The following is a 14,073-nucleotide window of genomic DNA, read 5'->3' on the forward strand; positions in this document are numbered from 1 at the left end:
GTGAGTTTGCAGATCGGCTATTTTCACTACTTCTTAAAAAAAAATCTAATTGATGGAATTTCTTTGATTGTATTTATGTTTTTTCATTTATTCATGAAATGTCTTTGAAAAATCATTGAATTTCATGAAAAATGTTTTCTTTGGATTATTGTTTTTTATGCATGTTTGGACATTTACTCGTGGCCCATACAAATGGGTCCCGACCCACTGTTTGGGAAACAGAGGTATAGTTCACTCTCCCATATGTTCTGTTTTGGTTTCACGGTGGCCTCTGTGCTCGGTGTGTTGCTTTGTGTTGGAGTGCGAGTGCATGAGTGTGTGAGCGGAACACTGGCATGGGAATAACAGTGTCGGTCTGCTGTAGCTGGGCGAACGGCAGACTTCCTGTCATATCCAGTAATGGATTGTGTTATTGGGAGAAAGGCATTGACCTCCGGTGTCCCTTTCACAGGCACACTACCCGCTCTCTCCCATTAGATTGTTTCCACAACAAGGATAAGTGAGAGAGTACTAGTGTTAGAGGACGAGAGAGAGAGAGAGAGAGAGAGAGAGAGAGATAGAGAGAGGGGGGGGGGGGGGGAGGGGGTGGGAAGGAGAACACTCAAAAGAGAAGCACAGAGGAGAAAGGAAGGGCCCAAAGGGATAAAGGGGTGGATGGAAGACAGAGAGAGAGAGAGAGAGAGAGAGAGAGAGAGAGAGAGAGAGAGAGAGAGAGAGAGAGAGAGAAAGATTTAGACAGACAGACAGACAGACAGACAGACAGACAGAGGTGGGGCAGGCCGAGTATAATCACATTTAATCACACTTAATAGTAGCGCCACTCCCCTTTGGCACGGTTCCTTTGTGCTCCACTCGTCCCCTCTCTCCATCTCTCCATTTTTCACCCGCTCCACTCGGCTGTCTTTAACCACTTATAAACCCCCAGGCTGGGTCCGTATAATCGTATATACAGTACTGGGGCAACAGCTTCAGCAGCACATTTCAGCAAAACGCTTTGCTAACATTCACAGAAAACTGAAGTCACACGCCAGTATAGAGCCCTGCGGGACTCCGCTCATCCGTATAGGGCAGTGGTTCTCAACCAGTGGTCCGGGGACCACCAGTGGTCCTTGAAGGGGGACATTAGTCTATAAGACATATCTCCAAAACTGGTGGGTCAAACTGAACAACCAATATGTCAATTTTAAGCTATGATTCCATGCTTTCAGATGACATGAAACCAATGGCAGCCCCTCAGTCAAATTTGGCCACAAATGATGGAGAGTTGGTAACCAAAAGGACCCTTATAAATCTTTAACTCTTGAGAGTGTAAAAAGAAATTAATCTCTCAAGAGTTCAATTATTGTTAAACATCTGCATTACTTAGTTTACAAGAAGTCTACACAATTAGAGAATGTAGAAGAATTGTTATTTTGATCGTTTGCCTGTTGTCTCTCCTAATGTCTCTCCTAACATCAATACAGCATGGAATTGTGGACAAAATCCTATCTAACGATAAATATTCTAAGAGAGGCTAAATCTCATCAAATGGTGGTCCGTGGCTCAAATGCAGAATAAATAATGGTGCTGGATATGAAAAGTGTTGAAAGGCACTGGCACAGGATTTAAGTTGTTAATTAGTTAATGCTGGTTATCAAACTCTTATTGAATTTGTATCCACAAAATACAGCAGTGATTCTCAACCCATTTCATTTCAAGTACCCCCACTTTGATACGCATAATCCACAGACGCCCATAATTTAATATGGAGCCCAATCTACACTGTGCAATCCAAATAAAATGTGCTTCCTCATTGGTTCCCACATATTTTTGAATTTGCTAAAAAGATAATGCTTTGATTCATAAATGGTAAATGGTAAATGGTGCATTTATATAGCGCCTTTATCCAAGGCGCTTTACATAGATTGTGCATTACATTCACCCATTCACACCGATTGCAGCGGAAGCCATGCAAGGTACCAACCAGCACATCGGGAGCAATTTGGGGTTCAGTGTCTTGCCCAAGGACACTTCGACATGTAGACAGGAGGAGCCGGGATTCGAACCGCCGACCCATGGATCATTGGACGACCTGCTCTACCTCTTGAGCCACAGTCGCCTGATTTACAGTAGCAATTACAGTAACAATTATTTACATTTGCAAAAGTGTGTCCCCTGTGATAGGCACACTATAAAACACTATATAAAAACTATAAAATAAAATCTTTACCTATCCACCAAATACAAATGTAACCAAAATTGCACCGTGCGGTTTACCTTTGGTTAAATTATGTGTACACTCACTTAAATGTACAGTCAGGACTTTACTCTGCACTCACCCCAGCATCCAAATTATGATGGAAACCACTGACCTTTTGTGGCTTTAGTTTTAGTTTGACACACTGAACCCCTAACTCCCTATGAATCATGTTTCAGTAAGCTTTTCTTTCTTTTTTCCCCCTTTCATAAAATAATGAACTGTATTAGAACAAGTGGTGAAATTCGGAGCTGCAAAGCCTGGGTCATGTGGCTTGTGTGGGGTATAAACAGTGTTGTAGTGGTACTTTTAGAAGTGGGGGGGACGCTTAGAAGTGCACGCGCACATGCACGCAGATTTGCGTGCATGTGCGCAACGCGTGCAGACACACTATTAAAACATGCAAACGTGTATAGCCTATTTAGAAACAGGGTTTACCATGCTTAACGACAAGTCAAAAAACATATTTTTGCCAAAAAAAACATTTTAGACATGAGAGAAGTGTCGTCCCCCCCCCCCCCCCCCCCCACTACACCAATGGGTTTAAACGTGACCTCATACTTATTGAATAATTCAACCCTGTCTTCTCCTCTACGGGGAAGACGTGAATCTTCCAGACAGCCCGTCCGCTCTTAAGTGCTCGTGAACATATACCAGTAAACCATTAACCTGCTGTTTAGGAAGAGAAACAACGTGTCTGTCTGTCTGTCTGTCTGTCTGTCTGTCTGCCTGCCTGCCTGCCTGCCTGCCTGCCTGCCTGCCTGTCTGTCTGTCTGTCTGTCCGTCCATCTTTGTACAGCTAATCTGAAGGCCCTGGCCCTCACACAGACACACGTCAGATGCCCACGAATTCAAACGCACCCATTGTTTTGATGCGTTTGCATGCGTCAAAACGCCTAAAGTTGCACTATATGTTGTAGAAATGTAATTCCCCCCCCACAGCTTCATCGTGTCCTGACGGTTGCAACTCCTGGCTAGGCAACGCAGCCTGGTGGAGATATACACACAGGGAGCCCTTTTCTAGTAGGATCATTTAGATAAATATATGCTGGACTTAGGTCAGGGAGGCAGGCATTCCATTGGCTCTCAGGGGCCCGTGTGTGACATCATCAGCAGTGTCAGTGGAGTAACAGGGCATCTCTGGGGCAGGTCCCATTGCGACGTGCTGTTTTTAGCCTCGACAGCGGCGCTAATGCACACGCTGCATTTTTCATCAGCGCCCTCCTCGTCACGCCTACTGCTCCCACCATGGCTCCCATCCCACACACACACACACACCCAACCCTAAGCCTTACTCCCCAAAACAACCATTTATCTTATGAGGAACAGGACAAATACATTCTACTATACTTGTGGGGACAAGTACAAATGCATGACAACGCACGCACGTCGCAGACACACCAGACTCCTCTTCTCTGTACTGCACACAAAACCCTTCCCCTGTGAAGAAGCCCCTATACTTAAATCTTGATGCTAGAAGACTAGTGTCAGAGATGAGCATATATATATATTCGTCATATACAACAAAGTATGTAGGTGGGTGTCTGAGCCTGTCTGGAGCCAGTGGTGTAAAGTGACCAAGTACATTTACTTTACTGGAGTATTTCCAATTTTCTGTACTTTTACTTCTACTCCACTACATCAGAGGCAAATATTATACTATTACTCCACTACAATTATTAAAAACCTTAGTTACTTTGTAGATTTTTTTTCTTTTTTTTTAACAAAACATAAAGTAACAACTTCAGCTCTCTATACAAGTCGGCCATTTGAGAATAGCCGATCTACAAGCTCACAATGTGTCGCATCGCAACGCATTGTGAGCTTGTAGATCGGCTATTTTCAAAATATTTATTTGAAAACCTCTTAAATGGTACATTCTGCATAATGAGTACTTTAACTTTTGCCAATACTTTTGTACTTTTACTCAAGTACATTTTGAATACTGGTATTTTTACTTAAAAGAGTATTTCTACATTGTGGTATTGCTACTTTTACAAAATGTACAAAATGTGAGTACTTCTTCCACCACTGACTGGAGCCAACGGAAAATGCACTTAGCATTAAAGGTCCTTATTGCATTTGTTACGAGGAGATCTTATTATATCTCTTCCTTTTATTTTTTTATTTCTTTCCTGTGGCATCATCATCAGAATTCAAGTAGGCTACAAAGTGGCAACTTATACACAAGAAATTTGCACTGGATATGAAGATTTCAGGTCACGATTATTGTGGCCAAAATGTTTGCGATTAATGATATCGCAATAATCTAAATATGCTTAAAAGAGTTGGCGTTGAAGGAAAAAAAGCAGTTCTGGTACAGAGCCAACTCGGGTTTGACGGACGGACAATTTCACAACTACACGGTAAATTGAAATATCTGCGATATGATTATTGTGAGCATTTTTTTAATCATGATAAACGATCACATGGATCATCGTCCCATCCCTATTTTCCACATATATACGGCGGTATTGATGCTAAACACAAACCACTGAAAACCGAGATTCAGCTGGTTGTGTGGATCAATATAATGGACTCCTGTAGGGAGAGCTAATTAGCAGTGAGCTGTTGCTAGCTCTTTAAAGGCCAGTGAGGAAGCGGTCTGGAGCTACTGTACCACCTGCTGCTATTCCATTAGTCATTAGATGAAACCTGCCAGTCCATGTCATCCTATTAGCTAATGCACATGGCATCACAAACATGATAAAAATGGACTCTACTAAGATTAAATGCGGCATTTGGAAGCGGGTTGTTTTGAGGCTACGTTCAGGCTACAACAGGAAAAAATGATTGTGTAATGTATAAGTTATAGATAAGGGGTCAGGATAGCAGCTCAATTGAAGAGCTTTTCCCATGAGCAGAGAAAGAACACACAGTCGAAGAAAGACAAATTCTATTTGTAGGTGGATTTTTACCAGCTGCTTTAGCTGCTGGTTAAACAACGATCATGTAGACAGGGGTCCGCAGGGACCCCCGCTGTACCCGCGGACCCCCACGCAGGCTACCGCGGGACTTCTTTATACCTGCCAAGCCTATGACAACACTACAACCGACAGCTGTGCGTGAGGTGCGATATATGATGGTTTGGAGAATGGGCTACCTGAGAGTGTACAAATATAACCCATAACTAGCCTAAAATTTGGACTCTCGTAGATGTATTTATCGATTCCACACACGCACACGCACACACACACACACACACACACACACACACACACACACACACACACACACACACAGATATTTACATTTCATAGCACAATTCTGCAGATATAATAAGGCAGCTGGTAATTAATTGATGTTCATCAATTCATTGTTTCATAATTCAGGTGAGGGGTTGATAGTGGGGGTTGATAAGGATAGTGGAGTGTATATTTTACAGACTTGACAAGAAACACTTGTCATACAGGCTGCGTTTACCTTTGTCTCTTTTGTGTTGTTCTGTCATTGCGATATGTTGGAACTATTCATGATTGTTATTTGCATCTTAAATGCAAAATGTCAATATTCCCTTCAAAATAAGCCCTTATATATAATGCAAGAGCCTTGCTCAAAAATGTGTGTGCGTGCGTGCTGGCGTCTGCCGTAAGGTTGTCATTCGTTAAGGACAAAGGACATCTCAGAGGACAGTGACAAAGTGGGGGGTGGTTGCCCCCCACCCTTTTTCTTTTTTTTTTTTTTACATCTTTCTACAAAGTAGAAATACCACAATATTGTGTTCCAACATGTAAAAGAGTATTTCTACATTGTGGTATTTCTCTGATGCCTCTCAAAACATACACACAAACAAAATGTTTTCCTGAATAAGAGTGACAAAGATACCACAAGTCAAAAAGGTTGGAATGGTCCTTTAACCACTTCAAACCTGGCATACCTATTCCGGGGGTGAACAATGCATGTTCTAAAAATAGCCCATCTACACGATTCGCATTACAACACGGCATGTTGTGCACTTGAAGATCGGCCATTTTTGGCAAAGACATTTGGTGTAGGCGAGGACAGGATTACAGAGACAAATCATGTCAGGTTTACTAAGTATAGAGAGGGTTTAAGAAGTTACAACTGTGTGCTGTTGATGCAAGTTTATTTTTGACTGTGTATGAAATAGTCAGTCTAGCACTCTGTGCAATGATTTAAGTATGCAGCGGTGAATCATTTATAGACAAAGCTCAAAACATGCAGCCAGTGAGGCTTGTTGGCCTACATTTCTTCTAGTGTACCACACAGTAAGCCAGCTCTGTGCTGTACACTAGTATGACACCAAAAGTCAATTCCTCGACTCCTACCACTCAGAGAGACAGTGTTGAGTTTGTCGACTAAACCTATGACGGAAAATGTTTGTCGATTGCCATTTTCACTGACGAAAACTAAATAGAAACTAAGCTATGATGACTAAAACTAACACTAACTATATTGACAATTTCGTCAACAAATAAAAAACTAGACTAAAATGTTAGGGAGGGACAAGGGGAGAAGAGATCCTGTATAAATGTTTGGGTGCGCTCTGAAAATAACAATTTCAGCATGCAACCAAGTGTACAATCATTACGGTCATTACGACGCCATCACGGCCCGCCAGAACACATTTTCAAAATCAAGTCGACTAAAATATTATGATATTTAGTCGACTAAAACCAAAATATTTCAGATGACTAAAATAAATGAAATTTGCTGTCAAAATCAACACTGCAGAGAGACTGGGTTAGCATCGCTGATGAGGGGGCAACTATTACAGCCATGTAGCAACAAGGTGGTGAAAGTATTCAAACGTAGGCCAAACTGTCTACTGTCTACACAGTAAAATACTCAGTGTTGCTCAGCCTCATGTTAAATAATTTGTATACACTCTCAGAGTTACAAATGGATAAATTAAGGGCCGATTCATACTCAGCCGGCTCTTCGGTGCTACTGAAAATTTCTGACGAGCCGAAATCATTTTGGCACTACAGTGCCGAAACAGCGGTAAAATAGTATGAATCGGCCCTAACACTGAGGATTTTACTGCATAGTATAATTTGAATGATAAAATGTAATGGTGTTTTTACCTTTAACTACTTGAACACTATACCAGCTCTATTCTAGGTGGAACATTTGGCCGAAAATATCAGCTTGGCATAGAGGGGAACATTTTTACGTATCATTTTATTTTTTAATTTTTTTTGTTATATGATGCTAATTAACACATTTTCTAAGTATTACACCACTCGATTGATTTCACCAGCCGCAGGTCCTGGATCAGAGAGGATCGATTGCATACGATTGAGATTAAATGAGAGGTATTGAGTTAGCTATAATGGAATGATGCGTGTGTGCGTGCGTGTTCGTGTGTGTTTGCGTGCGTGTGTGCGCCCCAGGGGAGTTTAAGCGACCAAGAGATTAAAAAAGAAGATAAGAGGTGCGAGTGGAGAGGCAGATGAGAGGCGATGAGAGAAGAAAGTGAGAGGAGTATAGGAATAGAGGAGGTGTGTGTGTGTGTGTGTGTGTGTGTGTGTGTGTGCGTGCGTGCGTGCGTGCGTGCGTGCGTGCGTGCGTGCGTGCGTGCGTGCGTGCGTGCGTGCGTGCGTGCGTGCGTGTGTTCTGCGGGTGATAATGAAAATGAGACATGTACACCTAAAGGAGCTATACATCTTAAATGCAAAATGTCAATATTCCCTTCAAAATAAGCCCTTATATATAATGCAAGAGCCTTGCTCAAAAATGTGTGTGCGTGTGTCTGTGTGTGTGCTGGCGTCTGCCGTAAGGTTGTCATTCGTTAAGGACAAAGGACATCTCAGAGGACACTAGGACAGTGACAAAGTGGGGGGTGGTTGCCCCCCCCCCCCCCCCCCCCCCCCTTTTATACATCTTTCTACAAAGTAGAAATACCACAATATTGTGTTCCAACATGTAAAAGAGTATTTCTACATTGTGGTATTTCTACTTTTACTTGTAACTTACAAATAGAGGCCCTGTGTACAAATGTATTGGCATGAAAATATACTTTAACTACCAGCTCCGTGGCCTTGTGGTTAGAGTGTCCACCGACTCCGCCCCTGAGTCTAGGAGGTCGGCCGGGTCATACCAAAGACTATAAAAATGGGACCCAGTGCCTCCCTGGACCCTGCTTGGCACTCAGCATCAGGGTACAATGTGTTAATATAGCATACAAACTTTTGTTCAATCACTCTAAACCTATGTACACAGTAACACACTGGCTATTTGAAAATAGCTGATCAATGATCTACAAGCTCAAGAAATCTTGAAAAGATATGAATGAATTTAGAATATTTTTGAAAGGTTTTAACAGCCCAAATCGAGTACGGAGGTCTCGATCTTTTCAGATGGGGGTCCGTGGCCAAATACTGTAATTTATACATAATACAATAAATGTGGGGGTACTTGACATGACAAAGTTGGAGAATCACTGATTTGTACAACTTCAGTCAAAGTATCTGTAAACTATGTTTATAAACTGGCACCATTGTCTGCTTCCCACCCACACACACACACACACACACACACACACACACACACACACACACACACACACACACACACACACACACACACACACACACACACACACACACACACACACACACACACACACACACACACACACACACACACACACACACACACACACACACACACACACACACACACACACGTTGACCTTCAGCATGTCAATGCCCCGTCAGCGTCCCTGTCTGCATTACAAACTCGTCTGTGTTACACAGCGAACAAAGTGATAAATTAATGCTGACATACATTACCATACAGGGAGGGAAATAAATGCGGTTCTCATAATACACATGCGATCGACCCCGTAACAAAATGAGTTAATCACACACCAACCTGACGCAGCTCGTTAACGAAGATTGATTATTGAACTGAATCGGGGTACAGTAAATCACCACGCAAAGGACAACAAAAGAAGAATGCTATTATGGCTTTCTAAAGAACATGATTATCATAAAACATATTGTGAATTTAGGCCACACGTAATTTAATTGGAGGCAGGTTGGACGTAACGTGTGGAAGGAACACGTTATTCCAACCAGTTGCTTTCCCCTCCATCAGGCGCCCTGCCTGGCAGTTTAGAGACCAGGATTACTGCATGTTTTTTGTGAGAGTACCTACCCTCGGAGACACGGGGAGAACATGCAAAAAGACCCTTTCGTCACGCCCACAGCGTCCCCAGCAGGAATCGAACACAGGACCTTCTAGCTGTGAGCACTACAGATTGTGCCTCCGTGCCCCCTCCACTGTTTAAATTTAAATGTTATTAAACATGTCAGTCATTTCTTTGTATAGTAGTAGTAGTAAGCCTTGCCGAGCCATGAGCCATGAGGCTCGGCCCATGCGCTAGTATGTCGCAGAGACTTACCCCCAACGCAACCCTTTATGCCGAGTGCCAAGCAGGGAGGCACTGGGTCCCATTTTTGAGAGTCTTTGGTATGACCCTGCCGGGGATCGAACCCCAACCTCCCAGTCTCAGGGCGGACACTCTAACCACAAGGCCACTGAGCTGGTTTCTTTGTATAGGATATTTACGCTTTTTCTTTTTAAAGCCAAAATCACAATTAAATCGCAAATATTTGTAGGGCAATTAATCACCAAGTAAAATTCCATTATCGGGGCACCAATGGCCTAGTGGTTAAGGTGCATGCCATAGGCTCAAATGCAGCTTGACAGCAAGTTCGATTCCTGAACTCCCTGTCTCTCTCTCACTGTTCCCTGTCCTATCTTCACTGTACAAACAAATAAAGGCAGAAAATCCCCCCCAAAAAAGATGTCATTATCGTGACAGCCCTAAGCATATTGTGAATTTAGGCCACACACAATCTGATTGTAGGCAGCCAGGTTGGGAGGCTGCCTGACAGTTGAAAGCTTGTAGACTGATCTCTGGCACCTGCTCTGGTGCTCAACATACAGACAGTGTGCCCCTGGCCAATGACTCTTTTTGACTATATAAACCTATACTTTATATCAATCTAGGCTAGGCTGCGGTGTCACAGATTCAAATATCTGATGCTTGACGCAGACCTAATGCGGGATGGCAGAACCGAATTGTGTTGTGTCAGCCATGGGATGGGTTATAGCCCATCCACCATGAGCGATGGGTGAGGTGACAACTTGAAATAGCAATATGGTGCAGCATGTGTCCTTATAGCCTCACAGACAGTGACATCATGGCATTGTGATGATGGGGAGGGGGTTTGTTTCTTGGATCACTTGAAAGCGAGAAAGCGTGTGAGTGAATGAGCTTTACCCTCGCCTGAGACAAGACAAAATACAAAAGGCTCGGCCTCATTAGTCACAGAGTGGCATGTTGTCAAGTGCTGCGAAATGTTTGTTGTTGTTGCAAGCTTAATGTTGCGCTCAAACTGGCAGCTACAAAAGACACGAAACTACAAATAGACCTGTCACAATTATTACATAATTTCCCAAACCCTATCACAAGTATTTGAGATATAATCACAATACATTTTTCCTAATCGTCGATCATGTTGAAAAATGTCCAATACATTTTCGGTTTAAAAAAAGAAAATAGCAGATCTACATGCAAGCTTACAACACGTCACTTGTGTAAGCTTGTAGATTCACTATTTTTGCCATTTTGTACATTTTGTGTAAAGAAATCATTATTCAAAATTATGTGTCAGTGATTTCTTTGTATAGTTAAGTTATTTGTCAGATCTGCCCTGCGCAATTTGTGATTATATATGAAGCGTAAACAGAAATACAAATTGTAACGTTCCAATGTTCAATGCGAAAAACACAATTCAATCGTTAATCTCAATTATTTGTGTGACAGGTAATTGTCAACTTAAATTTGTAATGGTGACAGCCCTATAACTGTATGACGCTGCAACGCAGTGTATCAGTCACTGATGATGTGTTCATCATCAAGCGACGAGCGAGAAAGACACAAAGGGAAATAAAAGCCTGGGCTCAAAAAGAACTGCTGACGGATATCATTTGTTTTGTAGATTTTGTAATGGCTATAAACGTTGGGCGCTGCTTTGCATCTTCCTGTGGTTATAGCTTCCTTTGGAAATGAATGGCTGTAGCTTTGTATAGCTGCCAGTGTGTGACTGTGAACACAACACACCAGAAAGCACACATACACACACACACACACACACACACACACACACACACACACACACACACACACACACACACACACACACACACACACACACACACACACACACACACACAATATTGACAGAATAATCAATATTCCTGTCAACCATACAGAAAAACCTGTTCCTATACTCCATGCTGGTTTGAGGTTATTACACTTTGTAACATACATTTGGCTTGCTACCAGTACAGTAAATAGGCCTACGCCACCAGATACAAGAGAGCTGGCACTGTCTAGAGACAATAAATCTTACTCTAGGAGTGTACGGTCCCAGAGTGCTTATTTAAATTAAATTAACTTAGTCTGCTGTATTTTTATACTGAAGGCTGCATTGAGGCAAACAGACAAAAGTCTTTCATGGCTGACGGCTAAGCGTTAGAGGCCACAATCAAATATTTAAAATGTGTGATGTCCTCCTATAGGCTAGCCCTGGAAAACCATGGGCCTGCTCAACTGAATGTTGTCTTATGCCTAATTTATGTTGTCGGCACAAAGGCGCATGTGCACCGACAATAGCAGATCTGCAAGCTCTCACGCGTGAGTCTTATGACAATTGTGATTACCAGTCAGACACATTGTATATAAGAGACGTCAATAGACAGACACTGCAATCAAATCTAAATAGCTAAAAACAACAAAAAAACAACAACAAATGTAATCCCAAGAAAACCTAAGAATAAAGGATTACTTCATCAGCATCCCACCACGGCTGCAGCCACTCTGTGCTCTGATTTGCGCAGAGCATCAGGTTACTACACTGAACCCCTCCCTGTTATAGTGGACTCCATCCAGGACAATGAAGACCATCCCTTTCCCTCTGTCACTCACACACACACACACACACACACACACCCTCCCAGATATGCAGATGGTCCAGTGCCAACTTCTGGAGATGATGCTGCGGAATATAGCTATATATATATTAGCCTGGCTATATTAGAATATATATCATATAGTTCATAATAAACACATGTCAAATCCCAGCTGAGGAGCCCGGCACATATAGTATACCTCTTGCAGTTGCTCCAACTCCTGCCTGAGCGCCTCCTGCTCGGCCTCCAGGTCCGCATACTGCTGCTTCAACGTCTGGTTCTCCTCCAGCACCACGAGCCCGCACTCCGCGGCGCGGATCTTCTCCCGGTTCGCCTCTGCTAGCTCCCGGGTCAGGCGCTCCACTTCGGCCCGGCACTGCTCCACGGTCTCCCCGCATGATCCTCCTCCGCCCGCAGCCATCGCCGGCCTCGCTCCCGCACCCCCCGTGGCTCCCCGCCGCCGTGCCCGTCCTCCTCTTCCTCCGTGTCTCTCCTATACCTCCCCGGTGCGTCGGATGAGAGTCTAGCTCCTCCGGAGGGAGAAACAGCTGAGACAGACAACAGACCCAGCGCACCTCCCCTCCTCCGCCTCTCCTCCTCCGCCGAGCAATCACACGCCACAGTTTAAAAACGCATAGGGGGGGAATAAAGAAAGATTCTAGTTAATATATCTAAAGCATTGTCATCGACACCCATCAACGGTCGTCTTTTCATGTTATGCTATTAAACGAAGCAGTTATATCCTTTTAGATCTAGACGTCTTATAGCATCTCATGATTCGTCTTGTTTTTCTGCTTATTCACCGGGATGTGTCTGTGTGGACGCCATCTCTGCCAGCAGCCATCCCATTCCCAGGCAATGAGGTGCGCTCACAACTCTCTCCCATCCTTCTGCAAGTGACGTGGAGCAGCAGTCAGAGAACACTATTGGGTGTGTGCATGTCTGAATGCTTTGTGAATGCTTCTAGGATGAAATAAATAATAAAGATCACGCGGGTGCATGCCAGCAGGCGCGCCAGCCCAATTGCGCCCTCTTGAGTTTAAATATAGTTCAGAGTTGCAGCCAGCCAGGGTTCCCAATTCCCAACCTGTGGGGCCGCGAGGATATTGCAAGTATGTGGGCCCCGAAAACCATTGGCATGCAAGACATTCACTTTTGATTTATGAGCACTGAATAGCCGTGCGCACGCCTTTCAGCACCGTAAGGAATGAACAGCGACACACGCACGCGCGCACACACACACACACACACACACACACACACACACACACACACACACACACACACACAGAGAGAGAGAGCAGCCTACCCGTAATATATTCAGTCAGTACATGAATAGGCCTACACATGACAACCACCTTTCTGGTTCCATGTTCCAGACCCATTAATCTTTCATGCAGGATCCTGCATGAATCATGATGACCATAAAGCATTTGATTCTGTGAAGACTGAGAAGGAGGAAAACAATCTGTGATGAAGTTATATTGATGAATTGGTTGATGATTGATGATATAGCCAACAATAACATCATCAGCTCAGGTATATTTTGTGTGCATGTGTGTCCAACTTCATTAGACTAATTTGCAGCTGCTGTCAAACAGTTGGAAGGAACATTCCTGGGGCATTAGGGCTACAGTACACTATAGTAATTACGGTTTCAGGCAGGTGTGTATAGGCTACAATGCCGCATTTGTTTTGTAGGCCTATTCATTTTAGCAAAATGTGCGTATACGTGACTAGAAATGTGAGAATTTAGAGCAATGGTTCTAACACTTTGTCATGTGAAGGATTCTCAAATGAATGTTTATTATTTGGGCGCGGACTCCCATCCCAAAAGATTTCGTGGCAGGAACCCCAAGAAGAGACGATTGTGATGTATGTTGTGT

At 43.4% G+C, this 14,073-nt stretch overlaps 1 protein-coding gene across 1 annotated transcript in view; it reads right to left on the minus strand.

Annotated features, from left to right (window-relative positions):
* Positions 1–12,608, minus strand: part of LOC306916105 (protein bicaudal D homolog 1-like) — a gene marked incomplete at its 5' end in the record, with an annotated part of 46,534 nt that extends 33,926 nt beyond the window's left edge. The window contains one exon of the mRNA XM_079493842.1: positions 12,387–12,608. Within this exon, the coding sequence (XP_079349968.1) occupies positions 12,387–12,608 (222 nt within the window). The remainder of the gene's footprint in view (positions 1–12,386) is intronic.
* Positions 12,609–14,073: the final 1,465 nt, after the last annotated feature.

The sequence above is a fragment of the Electrona antarctica genome, assembly GCF_951216825.1.
Source record: "Electrona antarctica genome assembly, chromosome: 23".
Lineage (NCBI taxonomy): Eukaryota > Metazoa > Chordata > Actinopteri > Myctophiformes > Myctophidae > Electrona > Electrona antarctica.